Source organism: Acipenser ruthenus, chromosome 20 (genome assembly GCF_902713425.1).
Source record: "Acipenser ruthenus chromosome 20, fAciRut3.2 maternal haplotype, whole genome shotgun sequence".
In the NCBI taxonomy this organism is placed as follows: Eukaryota; Metazoa; Chordata; class Actinopteri; order Acipenseriformes; family Acipenseridae; genus Acipenser; species Acipenser ruthenus.
This window is the reverse complement of record NC_081208.1, coordinates 31,303,271-31,324,697: the sequence shown is the minus strand read 5'-3', so window position 1 is coordinate 31,324,697 and position 21,427 is coordinate 31,303,271. Positions and strand designations below refer to the sequence as shown.

At 37.8% G+C, this 21,427-nt stretch overlaps 1 protein-coding gene across 1 annotated transcript in view; it reads right to left on the bottom strand.

Annotated features, from left to right (window-relative positions):
• Positions 1–211: 211 nt before the first annotated feature.
• rpgrip1l (RPGRIP1 like) overlaps positions 212–21,427 on the bottom strand; it is a 53,494-nt gene continuing 32,278 nt past the window's right edge. The window contains exons 16-26 of the mRNA XM_034041797.3: positions 20,319–20,455; positions 19,634–19,985; positions 19,118–19,326; positions 18,063–18,155; positions 15,853–15,942; positions 14,807–14,981; positions 14,253–14,350; positions 6,672–6,858; positions 4,318–4,402; positions 1,718–1,851; positions 212–641 (exon numbers count right to left, since the gene is read on the bottom strand). Of these exons, the coding sequence (XP_033897688.3) occupies positions 550–641; positions 1,718–1,851; positions 4,318–4,402; positions 6,672–6,858; positions 14,253–14,350; positions 14,807–14,981; positions 15,853–15,942; positions 18,063–18,155; positions 19,118–19,326; positions 19,634–19,985; positions 20,319–20,455 (1,652 nt within the window). The 3' untranslated portion in view covers positions 212–549. The remainder of the gene's footprint in view (positions 642–1,717; positions 1,852–4,317; positions 4,403–6,671; positions 6,859–14,252; positions 14,351–14,806; positions 14,982–15,852; positions 15,943–18,062; positions 18,156–19,117; positions 19,327–19,633; positions 19,986–20,318; positions 20,456–21,427) is intronic.

The following is a 21,427-nucleotide window of genomic DNA, read 5'->3' as shown; positions in this document are numbered from 1 at the left end:
CTGAGATTTAATGTGCATAAAATGGACATTAGCTTTTTAAAGAGGCAGATTAACACATTAATCCAGGCAATTTTCATCTACCAATTCCAATAAAATCATCACAGTGTAAAAGTCCTAATGAGGCTTAACAGGCTTTTTCATTTAGTCGAGTGATTAGGGATAACACTAAACTTTAGTTTAGAATGGGTACACAGGGACTTAAAGCTTGAGCTGGCATTCTGAAAAGAAAGACTTTATTAAAAAAATGAATTATCTGACATGCATACATTTGGCATAAATGTGTGTAACAAATTCTATAATTACCAGGGGAGCGCATCATTGAAATCAGACAAATATCCACTTTTGTTTTTCATATTAAAAAAATTAGAGTGGAAATGGAATAATGTAGCAAAAACACAAAACATATATATTAGAATAAAAAAAAAAAAAACCACACACAACACACATAATTGTAAATTCACTTAAATCCAAATTAAATAAAAGGCAGGGGTTATGTGCATAAGCACCCCCGATGTTGTTCTTGTTTATTTCTCGTACATATCATCAGTGCTAGTCTTCAATGACAGAGCGTAGTGCCTGGAGAGCCACAACGGTAACCTTCAGTTTTCCAATTACTGCATTGTCATCCTGAGCATCGACAACTACGGCAATAGAAAAAAACAAAAAACAAACACCATGTGCGTCACTATAAGCTTTCCTAGTATGTATTAGTTACACCTTTAGAGCTCTGTTTGGCTGCAGCATGATGTCATGAACAGTCTTTTGTTGTTTGTAACACCCTTTATAACACAGTCACATAGGTGTTATTGGTCGTCTTCAAACTAATGTGGAATATTAATAGATCTTCAGACATACATAATCACGCCTGTAATAAGTTAATCACACTTTTGACATTTTAAACTGAAGATAAGAGACTGTAGAGTTGAATATGGATAAAGAGTGAAATGTGGACAGTGGCAGTGGTAGGGCAAGTTCCAGTACATAGTCAATCTAACTGATCTCATTTTATTTCAGTTCATTTTGTGAGAGACATCCATGTGTTGCAGCTACTCCTGATGTTTTCTCACCACCTTGTTTGAATGCCTTGGTTAGTTTTTGTCAGCCCAGCTACGCAAACGAAAAGGAAACCTGACAACCACAGTACTTTCTATCCCCGCCCTTTTCCATGGTATTCCTACAAAAGTAGCATTTGTTTGATGCATCATATTGAGAAAAAATAACTTTTTCCTCTAAAAAAAACTCTTAAACACTAAAACCCCTTGCTATTTGAGGCGTTGTGCTGTGTCCTACATACATCTGAAAACCGTCTCTTGCTTTGTTTAAATTCTTTATGTAGGCCTAGTCCTTAATGTCATTAATGTACAGACATGGAACTGCACTTAGAACAATGTTGGATCTTTTTTGATAACACTGTGCTAAACAAAATAAAAAGACTATAACTCTCAGCATACCTTTAAATTAATAATCATGACGTGATGGACTTTCACAAGGAAAACATTTTTCTAAAGCAATATATTTTTCTTTCAATAAATAATGTGCAATACCTTGAAACTTCAAGTCCAATGATAGTAACAACAAGAAAAACATCTTTGACTTTGACTATAAAATGACTGCTGTAAAATGCATCACACATGGATATCTCTAAAATGAAAGCCCTTCTATAGCGGTATAACTGCATATATCATGCGCTAGCAGAACCTCAGCATACTACACTTACTGTTGATGCTTTTCTCTATGACATCCTGCTTATCCTGAAAGATGTCTCTGATGTTGACAAAAGCAAAGCCAACATCTTCACACTCCATGTCCTGCTCGTCTTCAGGAGGGTCACTAACCACAGTAAACTTGATGCTGTCACAGAAACAAAACGAAGAAACTGACACAACATAAAGATATTACTGCAGTCTTGGGAGTACATTTCAGGACAATGACTAATCTCATTGTACTGAGTCCCTGCCAAGGACTAATTTCTTTAGAATGTTTTTTATGAATCTCACTTCTACTCAGTTACTTCTACTTTTAGCAACTTGTAGCACACCTGTTTTATCTAATGAGCAGTATTGTGAATGTAGCGACGCTCGTTCCAGCTACTCTTTATTACTACCTTGGTTACTGAATGAACCAGTAGCATTTCCGCACTTGGTTTTCAGAGGGAGGTTCAGACGCTGTGCAGGGGCCACAAGGCTGAGAAACGCTGATGTAAAGCGTTCCTCAATGCACTTACCTGCTGATAACTACCTGATTACATCTAATCTCAGATATCACTATGTGTCTAATCAGATTTAAAATGATATATATATACTTGAACAGATACAGGAATGTATATGTATTTTTTTCCCTAAGGATGAAAAAGACCTAAGATATTAAACATAAGATCCAAATTCTGTTTTTGTCTATTCCCCCCCCCCCCCCCTTAAAACAAATACATATAGACAGTGTTTTGCTGGAGCTGATTTGAATTAGTGGTTTGCGCTGTGGCCAAAACATTTGGATTGTCCAAGGGACAGGAATTTATAGTACAGTACTCTTCTTTTGATATGTTTTGGCAGGAGCCCTCAAACCGTGGATGCTTGTAAACTTGAATGCTTTGAACGCCTTAATAAGGATCTTCCAAAGTCAAACAAACGTTAAACCTAATGGAATCCTGGTTTGCACAACGCCATTGCTCAAATAAATCAAACAGTACTCATTGAAAGTAAAACATACTGTTAATATTATAAAAGGGGAGACACTGAAACAAACAAACACACTCATTAGTGATGTGAAATTATTACCTCATCACCATTTTATTGACAATTAGAAGGCAACCCCCCCCCCCCAATAAAATGGAATGAAAACTTTATAAACGTGTGCTTGTTACCAGCACTGCAGGCGCATGCACGGACACCCCCAAGTACAGATCTGTATTAAAGGTATCCCATTAACCCAACAACACTGCAATAATATCGATTTGTTTAGGCATTATGGTCTTCCTTGCCCCAAAAGTGAGTGAAGCTTAACACTGGCACATTGGAAGATACAGAAAGTAATCTCCACTCATGTCTCCATGCAAACATGTGGGTAAGTAACGGCATGGCTAACAAGAGATGAGGATATTCCCTCTTTAAATGATACCATGCACTACCCTCAAATGAGTAGCTGTTTAGCGAAACTAAATGTTCAGTACTCAAGCCTCATTGCAGATATACCCTTAATAATTAATTCCTACAGATGTCAGGACAGCCCAGTTCCTGACCACATTCCGGCGCCTCATTAAGACTCACCTCTTCAGACAGCACCTGTAGAACTCCTCTGTTCTTCCCCTGGGACACTTATCACCCTTCCTTAAATGCGCTTTACTTGCTCTTATCTGCCCCCTATTTTACTGCATTTAATCCTGTACTTCAGAGTACTGTAATCTGCCAAGTGTTTAATCTGTAGTATTTTGTATTTAATCATATCTTGATGTAACTATCACTGACACTGTTATCTGCTGTATTATTGAATTGTATTTGGTCACACTTGTACTTGCTTGAACCAAAGTCATTGTATTTATCTTGCTCTTAATTGTATTATTACTTGTACTTTGATACTTTGCTTACGATTGTAAGTCGCCCTGGATAAGGGCGTCTGCTAAGAAATAAATAATAATAATAATAATAATAATAATAATAATAATAATAATAATAATAATAATAATAATAATAATAATAATAATAATAACCCATTTGTGTCCTCACCCTGTTGTCACTGCTACAGTGACATTTTGTTCAGGTTAAAATCTAATTTTCTAGCGATACAAAGTAGCTGTAAAGTAGCTGAGGTATTACAATGACCACCACCCCTACACACAAAGAGCACATATATGTAAAGAGGACCCTAATACCAACAGTGGGGTAACAAAGTTTGTATGGAAATGAAGTGATGAGTATTGAAATTTAAAGTGTATTTATTCTTGATCCTTTTCGATTATGTTCTCCAAGAACCCTTGTATAAATTGCGGTGGCAATATTCATAGATAGACTGGACTCGTGTCGACTGCGTATCTTAAAAGCTTTATGATCTCTCTGTGTCAGGTTTGATGGTGTGCCACGCTGGGCTAAATACCAGGGTGCCATTTAATGACATCATTCCTGTGAATGGTCTTTGCTGACAAGGCAGGCAGGCAGACAGACAGACAGGCAGGCAGATGTACAATCCAGCTGTTGGGATAAAGATCAGGGTTCCGTCATGTTGACATTTCTTTAAAGTGGTCTTTACTGACAGAGTACATAATCATCACAGCGGCGTCAGATGAAAAAGAAAGTGTTTGATGATGTTTGTGCCACTAATGTTTACCTCTCATGCGCCGGGTCTTGTCCCTGGAGCACAGACCTCAGGAACTCTCGTCTTGGCTGGTTATTTTCTTTATCCACGTGGATCACTGTCAGGACAACAGGCACAGTGCGTTACTTGATACAATCTGACACTACAGAGCTCTTGAATTCCATTTAGGAATCCATATAAAAGCAGGAAGTGATTCCCCCCCCCCTCCCTACTTTTCAATGTTTACTTGAAGAGGAAAGCAGCCGGCGAAGGGGAGCCGGTATTCAGTCCTGAGATCATGTGATTTGTTGTCTTGTCACTGGCAGGTTGATGTGCGCGCTGTCAAAAGGGATACAGGCATTGCCTGAGCATGCCACATAACTGTCATCTCCTGTTAATGACACTGGCAGTCTCAATTGGAAAACCCTGCAGCCTCTATTGTCGTGTATTTGAGGTGATTTAATGCGTTTTCTTTCACCTGAGGAGTCGCTGATAATGATAGTATATGGCAGAGAGCTTGTCCTTTCTGACAACAACAGTAATGTAATCCTCTGCTCCTGCTGCCACGCAGCGGTAAGAGGTGTAGCATTAGGGGGAACCAAATCCATAGTATTGGAGACCTCAATCGCAAGTACACACATACACAACGCAGCCTTTAGGAGACCAGAGCCCACTACATCGTCTCCTAAAGATTGGTTTTCTTAACCTTTTCCTGCCTAATGACCACCTGGCAGTCAACCATCAAGGCTTACTGTAAAGCCCAGGATAGGGCAACCTGTAATGAAGTCTTCTGTTACTAGCTGATTTAGCAAAGGCACAGACTTGTATGTAATCTGTAATCTGTCATGTGTAAAGTCCCTTGCATGAACATGGTATGACAGCTTGTTTAATAGTGATTTATTTTGTTGACCCTGTAAATTCCACAGTAAACCTTCATAATCACAAGTGACGAGAGAAAAAAACAAACAAAAAAAAAACAATACAAAACCCACACATTTCCCTTGGTACTGGCAATCATTATGCAATAGGCAACCTTAATCGCCGCTTATTACCCAATTACCGCTTTGTGAAGACATGAATTTATAAAAACAGAATGAGGATTCTCCTAGCATTCTCAAAAGGGAAATAATTACACTAATGTTACATAACAAACAAGGCTTAACTGTGTTCTTTTTTTTTTGGCTTTAAACAAAGAGTTAACAGCATTTTTCATTAGCTGCCTGTCGAAAAAAGAAAGATATTACAGCAATAAAAACACCCACCTTTCCGAAGGTGTACAGGCAGTGAACAAAATATTACAATGAAGATATCCCAAATAACACATGGATTCAACTGAATTAATGAGTTCTTCAACTAGCTTTAGATGTTATTGCTTGTGGATTCGCGGTTCAACTCAATACGTCTATTAATTTCACTCTGGGCTGCTATTCAGGTAAATCTTTATTATTAAAGATAATGTTCTGTTGACCCTGGATACCGCTATGCAGACAAGTCTAATTAGGCCTCCTGAGCGAGAGAGGGAGTAAAAACCTCAATCAACGCCTGCTCTGGATTCATTTCCGTTATCAGATTACAGGCTTTTCTTATGACATTAACGAAGATCAAAGAACTGAAATAAAGGAGGAGAACACGTTTCAAGAGAATATTCAGAAATTACAAAAAATAAAATTAAAAAAAAAACAACTCGAATCACATGGATTGTACCTGACAGGGAGCCTAGACACTGAGCTTCCCACAGAGTTTAAACGATGAAACACATTATATAACATGAACTTCAACAACAAATGTTTCTGAGAGTTTAGACCTAAATTACATACTTTGCTCGTCTTGTTTGTATTGCAGAAACCCTATTTCAAATTCAATGCATTTATTTTAACTTTGCGTTGGGTTTTCCAGTCCCGCGGTTCTTACCGTTGCTGTAGTTGCAGTGTATGGTCTGCCCATGCTCCAGTTTGGGCAGTGGCATGACCGGTTCTTACCGTTGCTGTAGTTGTAGTGTATGGTTTGCCCATGCTCTAGTTTGGGCAGTGACATGACCGGTTCTTACCGTTGCTGTAGTTGTAGTGTATGGTTTGCCCATGCTCTAGTTTGGGCAGTGACATGACCGGGTCTTACCGTTGCTGTAGTTGCAGTGTATGGTTTGCCCATGCTCTAGTTTGGGCAGTGACATGACCGGTTCTTACCGTTGCTGTAGTTGTAGTGTATGGTTTGCCCATGCTCTAGTTTGGACAGTGACATGACCGGGTCTTACCGTTGCTGTAGTTGCAGTGTATGGTTTGCCCATGCTCTAGTTTGGGCAGTGGCATGACCGGCTCTTACCGTTGCTGTAGTTGTAGTGTATGGTTTGCCCATGCTCTAGTTTGGGCAGTGACATGACCGGTTCTTACCGTTGCTGTAGTTGTAGTGTATGGTTTGCCCATGCTCCAGTTTAGATAGTGACATGGGTGTCTCCTCAGCGGGCAGGTTCAGGAATCTGTACTCTACAAAGAGGTTCAGGATGCTGTCGTCTGCTGCTGCCCGAGACTCTGGGGACAGGGTGAGGGACACAATTTCAATCCGGATCTTTTCCGATGGCTGCAGAGAAAAAGAAAAAAAAAAATCCAAAGTCATTTATTTCTCCCCAAAAAACAATAACCCAAAGCAGTCCTATTATCTGTCACAGTAAGTGTCGTGACTGGAAACATGTATTTGTTTATGTCCCCCTGTAGTCTCCCAAGACTGATTTGTAATGATTTTATTAAAGACAGTATACTGATGACAGTCCAAACAGCTGTCTTTAAAGGGTTAATGCTGTAGGTACAGGGCCCACTCAGCTGACTCTGCTGCAAGCCGATGCTAATGTGAAGTGAAGAAATCACTACAGCTGATAATACAATGCACTGGTAAGTGGTGGCTGCTTCACAGTCTAAACCAAAAATGAATTTGGGGGTACAGGCTACTACATTATGTGTTATAAAAGTCTAACACTAACAGCACAGGATCCTATTAGGAACTTTACAATGTATATTTATGTGACACAAAGCCCTGCATTTAGGCAGTGACTGAATTAAAAAGGTAAACCAGACCTGCAAGTGTTAACAATCCTCACTTTCCTGGCATATCTAGTTAAACAGAAGAGATGAATGGCACATTCCAGCAATCATAGCGGTGGTGCTGGAGAAGGGCAGGCCAGTCTGATCTTATCTGATAGTGTTAATGTCTCAGGTGTTCAGCTCTGTATATCTGATTAGAGTGATGTGCGGCTTATTGGTGTCAGTTCTGCTCGTCTTCACAATTTGGATATTTCGAATAAGTGCACTGCTAGGCCTAGGCTAGCTGGCAGATTATGCTGTGTTGTGCGCGGCAGGTTAATTTGGTTGCCTCCAGTTGTCAAGCATGAATAGCACTGTTTGCAAATTGTTTATCAATGCGTTCAGGAATGCTCTGCCCTGTAAAGTGATTCCTGTTATGTCTAATTAAATTCTTAGCCGATCTGATCATCTCACTCAACTAGCTTTACATGTGTGTAATTTGTAAATCATCTCATAGTTACCTCCATGAAAGTGGCATTGTCTAAACCATTTTTTTTGTGTATATATAGATATATATATTTTTTTTTTTTAAATGTCTGGATTGTATAACTGCTGTGTTGAAGTGTTGTGAAATTTACCTTTTAGTCATTTATTTTTTTTGCAGTGCCCTTTAGATTAGTTACATTTATCAATAACAAAATTTTGTAAGGAACAGGTGAAAAAGAAAGAAAGAAAGAATGATCTTTCATTACCCTGGATGTTGTGTTTCCGAGGAGGGTTTATGGTCAACCACTGTTTTTTTGTCAGTCTGGGTGGCCAAAAAAAAGTCTTCTTTAAATCACATATTTAGCAATATATCAGTGTTAAGCACAAATGTCAATGCGTGGTCAAGAACAGATAACAAAGCTCCAAGTTTGCCAAGCAGTTGTGGGGAACAATTGCTGCTAGCCAACAGTGCCCAGATGCTACGAGAAAGATTCATCATGTGCAAATTACAGCTGGGGCGAATCATATTTTACTTTCAACAAGGGAGAAGTCTTCCCGGATTCACATGACCACAGGATTTCTAAGCTTTAAATATAGATACTAACTTAACTTAAATCACTTGAACCAAACTCACTGCTTTGTACACATATATATACACAAGCATATGGTTTACTAACACATATATATATATATATATATATATATATATACACACACACACACACACATACACATACACACATACACACACACATATAAATCCTGTACAGCTCTCTGACTGACCTTTCACATTGATTCCAAGGAATCGATTCAATCTACAGAACACCCAAACAAAGACAAACTAGCCAAGGTTATATGTTGATACTGTTACCTTACTTCCATGTAATTAACTACTTCATTGAACCACGTGCAGTACATTGTAGGTGGTTGTTTAATGTTTAAAATTGACAAAATACAAACATGCAAACACTTTTCTGCTTCCTTTTTCCTGTTTTATTTCACCCGAAAAATGTATCCTACAATACAATACAATATTCGAAAATGACTGAAAAAAACCAACACATTTTTTTAATTAATGTATAGTTTTAAATACAGGAGACGTTATTAGACACATCTCTGTCCAGGATTAATGCTTCCTGTCTGAGAGTATCAACACATACTATTTAACTGTAGCAATCTGCAGGTACAATATCGGCTGTCTTTGGTACAGGGTTGACAGTGACCATGCTTTGTGGTGATATAACCCGTCAGAAACATGCACATTTTAAAACAAACTTCATGCTCTTCTATGGAATCTCACTAGAATTTGAAACATACAGTACTACCAAAAAAAAAAAACCCACAAATACAGCTATTACATTGATAAGCTAAACCCCCTCCGTAAAATAAACACTGATCAATTCTGAAAAATATAATACTGCATTCCTGCCTTTAGCTGTATTTTGAATGTGTAGTTTGTAGTTTAAAAACCAAAACAACTAGCTTAAATGTGATCTAACCTTACAATAATAATACTACTAACAACAACAACAGCAACACTAATACTACTACTACTACGATTAATAATAATAATAATAATAATAATAATAATAATAATAATAATAATAATAATAATAATATCAGCAATATAGTGTACCTATTTGCATCTGTCAAATGTTGGAGGGTATGTGAATATTGTTAGGCAGAGGAGTCCTCAGCCTGGTTTAACAATACAGAATTGAAATTGAAAACAGAAATTGAGGAATAAGCTACCGCAACAACGTAAACAAATGTTTGCAACTCACTTCACCGAATTGCGGTTTGAGTTTGAGTATTATCTTCAGACAGCTGACTGGCTGACATCATTTTAAACAAATTAGGGTGCAGATTGCATAGAAATTAAAACAAACAAAAAAAAACAAACAAAAAAAAAAACATGTATTTTCCACTTGCTTACACAGCATTAGGGTATTGAAATGTGTTTGGTCATGGCCCTTTTATTTGATCACACATTAACTTCTCATGTTTTAAAGATGCTTTTAATAAGAAACTAAACCTGAATATTTCAATAATAGCGCTTTATTATTTAGTAGATTCACAGCCACTACTCAAGCCATCCTTGTTTTCTCCAGCAATACAGATACAAGACTTTCGCTGGCAATATTACTAGGATTAGCATGGCATGATGAAATATTTAGTGGAGTGTTTTTTTTTTTCTTTCTAAAACCTAATAAGCCAAATGCCATTAAAGTGATGGTCTGACTGGGAAAGGCTTTTCATATTCAAATTTGAGGAGGAAGAGATGAAAGCACAGAAAGGTTACTTGGTTTAGATAATAACCCCTGGTGCTCCACATTCACATGTATAACGAAAATGACACCAATCCCATTGTCTCGCTTTATTTTTTACTTCTCATGCAAGTGTTTTATATTGGGGTGGGGACAGCTTTTTAAACCCTTTTTTTATTGGCCACCAAAAGCGTAACAAATAAAGAAGATATGACTATTGAAACTGTCTCTGTTACACTCTGTTTAAAATCAAGAATTGTAAGCTACGCAGAACATGTCAATAATAAAACATGTTTTTTTTTTAATGCGACAGGTTCAGTAGTCTTTCCTCTGCCTACTTCCCTGTCGATGTACCCCTGTTTTTGAGGAGTGTCAATGTGTTTCCCCAGATTGCCCCACAGCCACCTGGGATAGTCTGATTTTTCAATTTGCATAGAATGTGCCGTGCTTGCTTTGCAATGAAATAGGATTGGGTCAATGTACTCTGTTTGTGTTTGGTGTATGTGTCATTTATTTAGAAGCTGTTTTGGTCAGATCACTGCAGGTCTTTCAACATGTATGGCAGAATTTTTTTCTTTTTCTTGTGGGAATTATACCACCATTTGTCTTCGTTATCTAAGCTGCAATAACAGTATGTTCAGTTTAGTACTAAGAACAAGCTTAAGTATACCTCTCTGAGGAATCTCATAAAAAATGTAGCAACATTTTTCGAAAACATAAAAAACAAATGGTGAACAAAACAAAACACTTCTTGTGGTTATAAATAACTCCAATTAAAAACATGTTTCTGTCAATGAGAGGATTTTCCCTTTACCAACAGAGACCCATGCTTTCAGCCCAGAAAACCTCAGCTGCCTTCAAAGCTTGGCTTCATTGGTTAAGTACAAGAGTAATCTGAAGGCAAACAACACTATTAACTATTAATCTTGCTTTTAAAACATCATTACTAAAATAGACAAACTTAAAAACGATCACATACAATGATTTAATTAATTAAACTGGCTGACTTTGAAGCATACATTATACACAGTATATTACAACACTATCAGCAATCACATATATTGAATATATATATATATATATATATATATATATATATATATATATATATATATATATATATATATATATAAAACAAATGACAGTAAAGCCAAATTTCTGTCCCTTTAGCTCCTGCCAAGACAAAGACTAATACACATGCAAATGCCCTTTGTTGACATCGTTCTTTCTTTTTTTTTCAGGAATGGAACAAGGCTTTTAATCAATGTATTATACATCAAATTGATAATGTTAACTCCTGATTATTCAGATATATGAAATATTCATGGAGAACTGTCCAAAATTGTACATTTCCTTGACTTTCTTCTCCATTAATTATCATGCCTGGGAGCTTTTTAGTAAAAGGAGCAGCCATCAGCTTGACTGAACTTGACAAGGCGGCATGGTCCAATTACACCGGCTCTCCGCAAAGCTTTGATGTAGTGAAAACACAAAGCGATAGGGGCAAATTGTACAGCACATTATGTTAATGGCTTGATTTAATCCAGCCACTAAACGTTATATAGCCTGTTAAAGAAGATGCTAACACTAATTATGCTACTTTGGAGAGGGAAAGGAGGGGACAAGCATTTCACAAACTTGTAAATGAAATGAAACAAAATGAAGTGATTTCTGTTTAATTGTACACATCGCTGGCAGGAGAAAAGGTGTACAAAGGTAACCTGTTGGGTTTCCTTTTTAATCAACACATCCAAGAACTAACCAGAGCCTGCGTGAGGAGCTGGATTAGGATATTATTTCATAATGAATATGTCACTTCGATTACAGCACTTAAAAATTGAATTGTTTTGGGCTACAACGCACAGCCCTGTCTGCTTTGCTAATTAGTGTGTAATTACAAGGTCTGCTGAGTCGAAGCCACTCAGCAGCGGTCCTACAAATTTATAGATGTGATTATCCAACAGTAAGCAAGACGATCCTTTCCAGAAAGCGACTGCAATTCAAGTAAATACAAAACAAACAATCTAAGTATTGCTTGGCTAAATTACCCTGACTGATTTAAAAAAAAAAACAAAAAAAAACACATTTGGATTTAAAAAAGAGAAAGAAAAGGTATGGAAACACAGCATAATCACTGAAAACCATGAATACAAATCAGTGTTTTGTGCATTATTGTTATTTTGTGTACAAAAACTATAATTATGTTATAGAAATTACTTCCAAATGCTTTTAACTACAAATCTTTTTTTTCTGTCATGAGAGGCACTACTGCTTAATTAAAAACAAAAAAAAAACCCTAAACAAATAAGCAACAAAAAGAAACAAACAGTACGGTAATGTCACTGAAATAAAAAGTGTTTTGATTCATTCCGAGAGTCAGGCACACCTCATCACTCCATCAGCCCTTTTGGCTTGTCACTATTAGAACAATGTTTCCAAATTTGAAACAATGGGCATTATATGTAAAGTGGTTCCACGTGGAGACCCACATATTCTTTAGGTCATCTTTAAATAACCAGAATCATGCTTTCAGACTAGCATTACACAGTTTATTTGTTCAGTGTTCATTTTTTTGTATTCATCAAATCAAACTGAATCAGAGCTGAATCATTAACGTATATCACTCAGAACTTCAAATGATGTGAACAGGGAGGGAGGAAGCAGTGCGTATACATGGAGGGTCGGAGTCCGGACTGAGTCACAGTTCAAGCTATTTTCCTTTTAATGAACGGATCGGGCTGATGCATTTAAATTCCCACTGCTGAAGAGCGCCGTCACGGGGAAGAGCCGGTGGCGGCTGTTTTAAAAGTCTCAGAAGTGCCGCTGATCTGTGATGCATGCTCTATTATATATCCTCCTGTTTTATCCTGACTCGCCTTATCCCAGCCCCTCTGGATAATTGAGCAGTTCACCTGGGGCGAGGATTGAAAGCCATGCAGATTAAATGTTTTGTTGTTACAGTGCGGTACAGGAGACTCTGAAGCTTTCTATAAATGATTTCAGCAGCTTTCTACTTTCTCTAAAAAAGGACATAACCAATTAAAGGTAGAATGTGTTTTTTTATGGTACCAATAGCCAGTTGCTTAAATGTGGCTCCCTGTCACAATTCTGATAATTTCATAATTTCTATCAATGTAAGTTTGCAGAATGAAGCTAGACCTCATATTAGAAGCTTTGACGAGAGGCAGCATTCTTATTAGGATGCAACCAACATTAAAATCTACTTTTAAAACAAAAGGGCTAACATTCTAGTCGCGTACTGCAGTGCATCCATAGCACTGATTCACTTAATGACCATTAATAATTCTTTACTTGAGTTTATAACGTGGTACATTACAGCATTTAAGTGCACTGAAGATGTACTTAAACTGGCATTTCTGTCTCGGTTTGAAATCGACAGTGGCATTTTTACACCTCTCTCGAGGCTGAAATGAAAGACACGCAGCCAATCAAGCATGAGCAATTGCTTAATGTAGCTGGCCGCATTATGAGATGTTACACATGCCTAGCTAAGGCAGACAGTACATGAAAGCCAATCTGAGGCTGCTATTGACCAGTGTAGCTGCTTGACTTGCATTGTGTTTGAAAAGCAGGACCGGTTAGCCTTGCTGAGATGGAACATCATTGAAAAAAAAAACAAGAGACCTGGTTCAAATGACCTACTGTGCTTTGTCTGGTTTAAAAAGGATCAATCAACTGTTTTCAATAAAGCCATTAAGCTTAGATACAGAGGTATGTGCAGCAAGTGATATCTTAATAAGCCTCTAATCTAAGGAAGAAGAAAGTACAAAAGATCACTTTGTAGAGAAGCTCTCTCTTATCTTTCAATAAAATATTCTCATTTTTTTTTTTCAAAACAGCTTCATGAACCAAGTCTTTACTGTTGAATCTGGAGGAAAAATGGTAAATTAGGTCATGGTTTCCATACATTTTACTTAATAAATCTGAAATATCCTTAATTAAGAAAAAGGATTCACAGTACACAAGTACATATCGCTTTTCTTGATCCGCTTTGTTAGCTTTTTCTAAACGCATTAAACTAAAATCTAAATCAAAAGCATATGTTTCCTCATTTAAAAAAAATATATATATTTTCCCTTTCTTCCAAAGGCCTCATGCATTCTTATTGTGGCCTTGATCTAAAAAACTGCAACAACAAAAAACAAACATGTCAAACAAGAAGGTACACAGCAACATGCCAGACCTGCTTTCTGCTCTGGGGTGCTGGGCCTGGAACAATGCAGTCATCACTGTCGGAGAGTATTGATTCATTGGCATCAGTGGCCAGCGCATCCTCCCCTTCTGGGAAAGCAAGAGATTGACAGCGTTAAAAACAATTAGAATTACAGGCCTTACGAGGGGAACTTGATAGCTACAAATTGTCAGGATCAAGAAATATGGAGTTAGACAGTCAAGCGGATCCATAAGCAGTTACTCCGGGTAGATCTTAAAGCTGCTGAAATCAATGAGCATTGCCGGGCAGGAATAACTGTCTGCTGGGTATCTCTGTACACTTTATTGCTTTATCTATGGACAACATTTCAAGAAAACCTCAGCCTTCATACGTAAAGTGAGATGTACAACAACAAGGCTTGAAAGTTACGCACACTGTACAGGCACAAGGTCAAGAGATTTATGAAAATGTATGCTGTTGTTTGTCTGAGCAGACGATCAGAATGTCAACAACAATGTTGCATAATGCTTTTAGAATCTGCATGCGTATGGATTCACAGAGTAATATATAATAATGCTAAACACCTTCTTCGTCCCGCTCCAACACCTCTTCTGGAATGTCCGATTCCTCCTCCTCTTCTGAGAGCAGGCTCTGTTCTGCTAGCTGCCCTTCGGAGAGGTGCGAGTCCTCCTCTTCCTCCTGGATCTCCTGGGCAATCTCCCCCAGCTCCTGATTGTCTAACCTGCCTCTCTGTAAATCCTGTGGAAAGTGATCAGAAAACCATGATCCTCAGAGTTACTATGCTCTTACCAAGAAACGCCTGTGTTCAGTCCATTTTGTACCTAGGTAATTGCATTACATACTATTATGATAAATGCAATGTTTTTAGATCCAGTTTATTATCATGTAGGTTAGATGCATGTGTAGGGAAGGTGTATGCCAGCTACAAGACAAGGTCAATTACTTTACGACAGTAAAGTAATACACTCAAAATAAAATAGTTTTAAAGCACATTGAAAACAAGTTACCACACCATAAAACGCTGTGCTTTATAAGCTGATGAAATGATACATCCATGGCGATATACTATTTATTATGAGCTGTCCCCCTAGAGAGATCCAAAACAATCCTTAAAAGCACAAAAAAAATGGTGTCATTCCTAAAACAACCAATTAAGCTGCAGCAAAGTTAAATATACAAATAATGAGCCTCTTTGACTGTGTATCAATCAAACACATCATGTTGGAAATCGAAAATGATGATGGAAATGAAGGGAAAGCTGCTTTGGGTTGCTTTCTAGACAGTAATTCTTGGGGAAAAAAGCAGGCAGATCCAAACTGTATCTGTTTGCAGCTCTAATCGGTTTCAGCTTTAGACAGCGTGGTACACATGCACGATTGTGGAGATGGTGTTTAGAAATGATCAGGGTCTCTTTTAATGATGTTATGATATTTCTAAGTTTCGCCCCATTTTAATTCTATATTAACCCTGCGGTTGTTTTTATTCATCAACCTGCTTATTAACATCACATCACAGTGATGCTGTGCAGTGGAAAGCGCTCTGAGCAGGTACTGTTAAGATCATTCAAGCAGATCCCATCACTGTTTTCCTTGTCTGATGCACTCCATACCTCCGGGATCAGAGTGGGGCTAGTTGAACTTGAAGGCTTGTCTTGTAAGATTTCTTTCTCCTCAGCAGGAGATGGACTGACATTCTGGACCTATCACAAGACAATGCAAACGTTATAAAGAAATACTAGAACAAGATTTGGCCACCAGCATCATGATACGTCTGTTTCTGATTTAGAGTTTTTCATTATAATCAGATTTATTTTATTTTTTATTTTTTTAACCAGAATGATCTTAAAACATAACTCAAACACAATTTACATTTTAGCATGATATAATTCTGTATTTTTAATTATTGCTATTGGTTAAGCCAGGCTTATAAAATCCTATGTCTGTTAACTCAAAATACCTACTTTGCTTCAATTAAGCAGAACATTGAAATAAAATTAAGATTTACATTGTTAGAGAAGGAGTTCCATCTGTCTCCTATAAACTTCCAGAGAGTTAATTTGCCTACCTGGCTGGAAATTTCTTTAATCACGCTTTATGGCATGCTATTAAGTTTAGAACCAATTCATTTTGAAACTCTAAAACTCTTTTATGAACAATATAATGGGACCTTCTCTAGTTTTTCCCCCACTTTTTAAAGTGTTTGGTTTTGTCTTGCAGCCAATTACCCTACACCAATAGGATATGATTTAACTAAGGCAGATATTCTATAAGCTTTGCATAAGCATTACTGCTTCATCAGTGTGGTCCCGTGAGTAGAGATACACCAAAAAATAAATCCCCATCGAAGAAAATGCTGTTTTAAAATGTAGTTGATTTAATGATTACCCTATGGCATTGTTGAAGGAAAGTTAATCCTACTTGGTTTTTATTTAAGACAAGGGACATAAGTTACTGCCTGGCCCCATAGACCACATTCTGCTGGAGATGAGGAAACTCTGAATGCCCAACAGTAAGGAGTTCATTCACTGCCAAGTAGAATAGGAACTGTTTCCTGTGTGTAGCTGCCCTGAGCACTGTCTACAGCACAAAGCAATAAGCAGCTGCCTGGTCCACTCCCTCCATCAAGATTATCCATATTTTTTTATTTTTTTTATTTATTAATTTTTTTTAAAATTTAGATTGACCAATTATTACTTGAATTTATTTTTCCCCCCAATTTGGAATGTGCGATTATGTTTTTTCTCCTCACTGCAGTGAGTCCCCGCACAGTACAGACGTTCTGAGGGCGTGTGAGCGTCCTCCGATCTCATAAGCCTAAAGCCAGAATCACTTTTACGCTGAGCAATCCAGAGTAGAGGTGGGCAGGCTACTGGTCCCGGAGAACAGAGATCAGCCTTGATTTTTATCTATAATAATTAATAATAATTTCTTTCTTAGCAGACGCCCTTATCCAGGGCGACTTACAAGATATCACATTATTTTTACATACAATTACCCAATTATACAGTTGGGTTTTTACTGGAGCAATCTAGGTAAAGTACCTTGCTCAAGGGTACAGCAGCAGTGTCCCCACCGGGGATTGAACCCATGACCCTCCGGTCAAGAGTCCAGAGCCCTAACCACTACTCCACACTGCTGCCCATTCATCTACTCTGAATGTGCTCGGTGTCTGGCCAGTAGGGTTAGCTATTGTGCGATGAGGAGAAGGAATCCCTGCCAGTTTCCCATCCCCCATCACGTGAGCGTCAGAGCCAATGTGAAGTCCCCTTTGGAGTCCCCAGCAAAGTTCGGCCTCTTTGCACAGCCCAGATGTGAACTGGCACCGTCCAAGCTGTGTGACTCATCCTGCGCTCCCCGCGGCAGAGCTTTAACTGGATGAGCCACTCGGGGACTCCCATCCATATTTTTGGATCAAGCACTTGTGTATAGTTTTCTTGTCCTGTTTTGTATTCCTGATTTTACTTTTTATACACATTGTAGTGGTTTGCATTTGTTCTTATGCCCAATAAATAACAAATCACAAAAAAATGAAGAGTAGAGACAGGTAGGGAGACAGACAGTTTGCTTAACTAGTGTAGACAAGCATGTTAGTAACAGTCATCCCCCACCACTGCTGTAAACACACTATGTAGCTATAAACAGTAACTGTGACATATGTATGAACAGCCAGACAGATGGACAGGTTCCACCTTAAACTCGCAGATTATGATACACTTAACAGGTAAATCATTTCCTAAACTTGTTTCATCAGAGCTGGATAAAGGATTTTAAAAGTATGATATACAGTACATATTATGTTGGGAGGGATAGTATTACTTACTGGACTCTCTGGTGTTGTATCTATAAATGACACTTTCTTGTTTGGTTGTTTATCCTTTGTGAGTGTACGCTGTCTGGGTTTCGGCTGGGGAACCTGTAATGACACAAGAAACAATCAAGACATCTAGCTAGGAGCTGAACTAATTTGAAATGATATACATTGCAAAAATAAAATCCTGCCATTAATCAATAATCAACACACTGTATACAGCAATGTCAAATTCCATGAACAATGAGAATACAGAATATGCATACTGTATATATCTGCATGTATCTATCTATAAAAGAGAGGCATTTATAATGACATTTTGCCATTTTCATTTAAGAGTTTGTTTCAAATTTCTGGAACATTTCTCACAGAGCAGTACATTCTGATTTCTCCAGCCAAATCGCTGCCCTCCCTAGATTAACATTGGAAAGCCCCTTTGTAACACATTATTATCATTTATTATTATTATTATTATTATTATTATTATTATTATCATCATTATTTATTTCTTAGCAGACGCCCTTATCCAGGGCGACTTACAATTGTTACAAGATATCACATTATATTTACATACAATTACATTATTTTTTACACATTATCAGATACAAGGTCAGAGGATGTGAGCTCGTACTCACAGTCCTTCCCAATTCTCTGTAATCGTTTGAAGTACAGCAAATCTGTTTATTTATCTGGGCAGCTATGTTGTACTTGAGAGATCATGGTAGTAAAGCAAAAAACATTGAAAAATCAACCAGAATTATATTTTTTCTGAAAAAATATATATGTACAATACATGCCATGCAGTTGTAAAACACTGTTTTTAAAAATTATCTTTAAACCCACAAGCAGAAAAAAGAAAAAGGCTTTTATTTTGTAAGACAGTACATAAACAAGGTCAGAAAGGTTAGGGTTAACCAGCTTCTTGGCACAGCGAAACCTGCTGGAAGAAGTGGAGATGGAATAATAGGACACGTTTTAGCAAGTTCGGGGAACAAAAATAAAACAGAAAAGCGCTCCATCAAATCGCAGATGTGGCGATATGCATTGGAAATGGCTTGTTAGCTCACCTCCAAGACTGAGGGGAGTGGCATACTTGGCAATGGTTCATTCCTCTCCTCTTCTAAAGCCAACTTCTCTGGTATCTGCTTGGGAACAAACTTCGCCTGCTCCACTGTCATAGATGATCCACTCGGTGGAAGGTATGAAAATCTCCATTGTAAAGTGACATCAACCGTTCCATTGGGTCGTCCATGTCCATCTGTCAGTTCAAAAGTGCCTGGAGAGACAGGAAGGCGCATGGGGTAGAGAACATGGTTGGGAAAGATCTGGTCAATATATTTCTTATCAACATTCATCTCCCTGTTTTTCTGAGTGTCATTCTGACCTAAGAAACTACAGTAGAATAGTTTTTGATTCTTAACATAATCTTGGATCTGTTTATTTTCAAGTCGTGAGCAGTGTAGTAAAAAAAAACAAGATCAGGGATGTTTTTTATCTCCCTTACATAGTAAAAAATATATATTTCTAGACCTTTATCAAAAACAGAACATGGGTACTGTGTTGATGTTTTAATTTTGATGTACCTGTAATGGCTTTATCATGAGCTAAAGAGATGAGAGGCACTTTGGCTTTGCCTAGGTACAAGTTATCTTGTGAGTCAGCGTCGTCAAACACATAGAGCACGAGAGCCTCTGATTTCAGGTAGCGGTCTAGATCCGCGTTCATTGGCACAGGGAAGCTCATGTGATCGCTGAACTGCGGGCTGTTGCTGCTTGTAACAATGGGAGTGTCATGGTCCGCGAAGTCAAAGAACTTGTACACGATGTATGGGCTTGGCTGCAGGTGATCTTGCCGTGGTTTCAGGTTGTTACAGCATGCCACTGTCACATGGAGCTCGTTCAGACTGCCTTCAGCCATGGCGGCAGTGCTGAGCGCCTACAGAATTAAACCAAAAAGGCACGGTTTAGTAGAAAAAGACATGTAGATCATTTTTCTGTCACTGCGTATAGATATGAATTACTAGGGGTGTGCAAAAAAACTCAAGAAAACAAAAAAAAAAACATTTTACTTACAAAAGCATTAAATATACAGTAAATATATATTGTACCATTTGTGAAATCTTAAATGCATTTAACTGCTGAAACCAAGACAGACAATAGGAAGGTCAAGCTAAGAGGCAGTGGATAGCCTGGACAGTCTGCTCAGAATACTGCGGAAGTGCAAAGTGGAAAGCAGAAGTAAAGGAAAAGAAAGGCTTTCACAACGTACCTCCTGGACCTTGCCTGAATTCAGATAGCCGAGGGCCTTTGTCCTCTCTTTGTATAAGCGGACAGCCTGGTCCATGGGCACCCGCAGCCTCACCCAGTATTCCAGAACTCCATAGATGTGAACATCTCCTCCCACTCCTAATTAGAACATGAAAACACATGCTTGCATTAAATAAATAAATAAACACATAAATAAAAAGGCATATGTATACTATAAACATGGTCTGATAGAGTAAATGAAAAATTCAGCCATATATAGCATTCTAAAATAAGTACTGTAATCAAAACAGACATCAGAGATTGATAGTATAGCGTGTCTATATTGGTCTATATCTGTTGATTGAATATGGAATAAAAAATATAGATAAATACTATGGATAAGAGGCTGGAATTGATTTTCAAAGGATGCATGGACTCAGGCCAAAAGAAGCTTGACGGATTTGCGTGTGAACATCTCTCTGCCTGTTAAGTTTAAATAATTCACTGATGTTTTCTTGCCCAATTGTATCAATTCTTTTTAGCCCAGATCGACTTAGCAAATGCCACCAGGGGTTCACTTAATGGTTTAAACTCATTCTTCCTGTGGAAATATGTTTTTGTTTTGTGCTGGCACCACGATACACAATACCTTTAGGACAAATCATCTTACATTCCTGTAGAAACAAGTTAAAGCAACAGCTTAACCAATTTCAATACCTATTTTAGTGCAAACTTAATCAGTAAGATGTGCAACAAGAACTAAACTCTTTAGCAGAGTGTCTGTTCAGGCATCTTTGAAATGATTGTCTTAATTAGTTCTGACCTTTAGAAATATCAAAAAGTAGTTTGAACAAAGCAGATCTATCCAGAATTGTAAAACGAATCCCCACCGGCCAGCTTGCTTCAGCCCTTGTAGATGATTTTCGAAAATCAAGCAATTCAAAATCAATTATAACACATCATGGAGAATCAATTTCAAACAATCCTTTTGGGATGACTAACAGTGTATAAGGGTTTAATGAATTTAAGGCATTTGATAAGTTGGTTTATTTAATAAGAGATGACTGGCGCTCACTTGATTTCCCTATGCTAATCACTATAATGTACTTCAGTTAAAATTAATAAATAAAT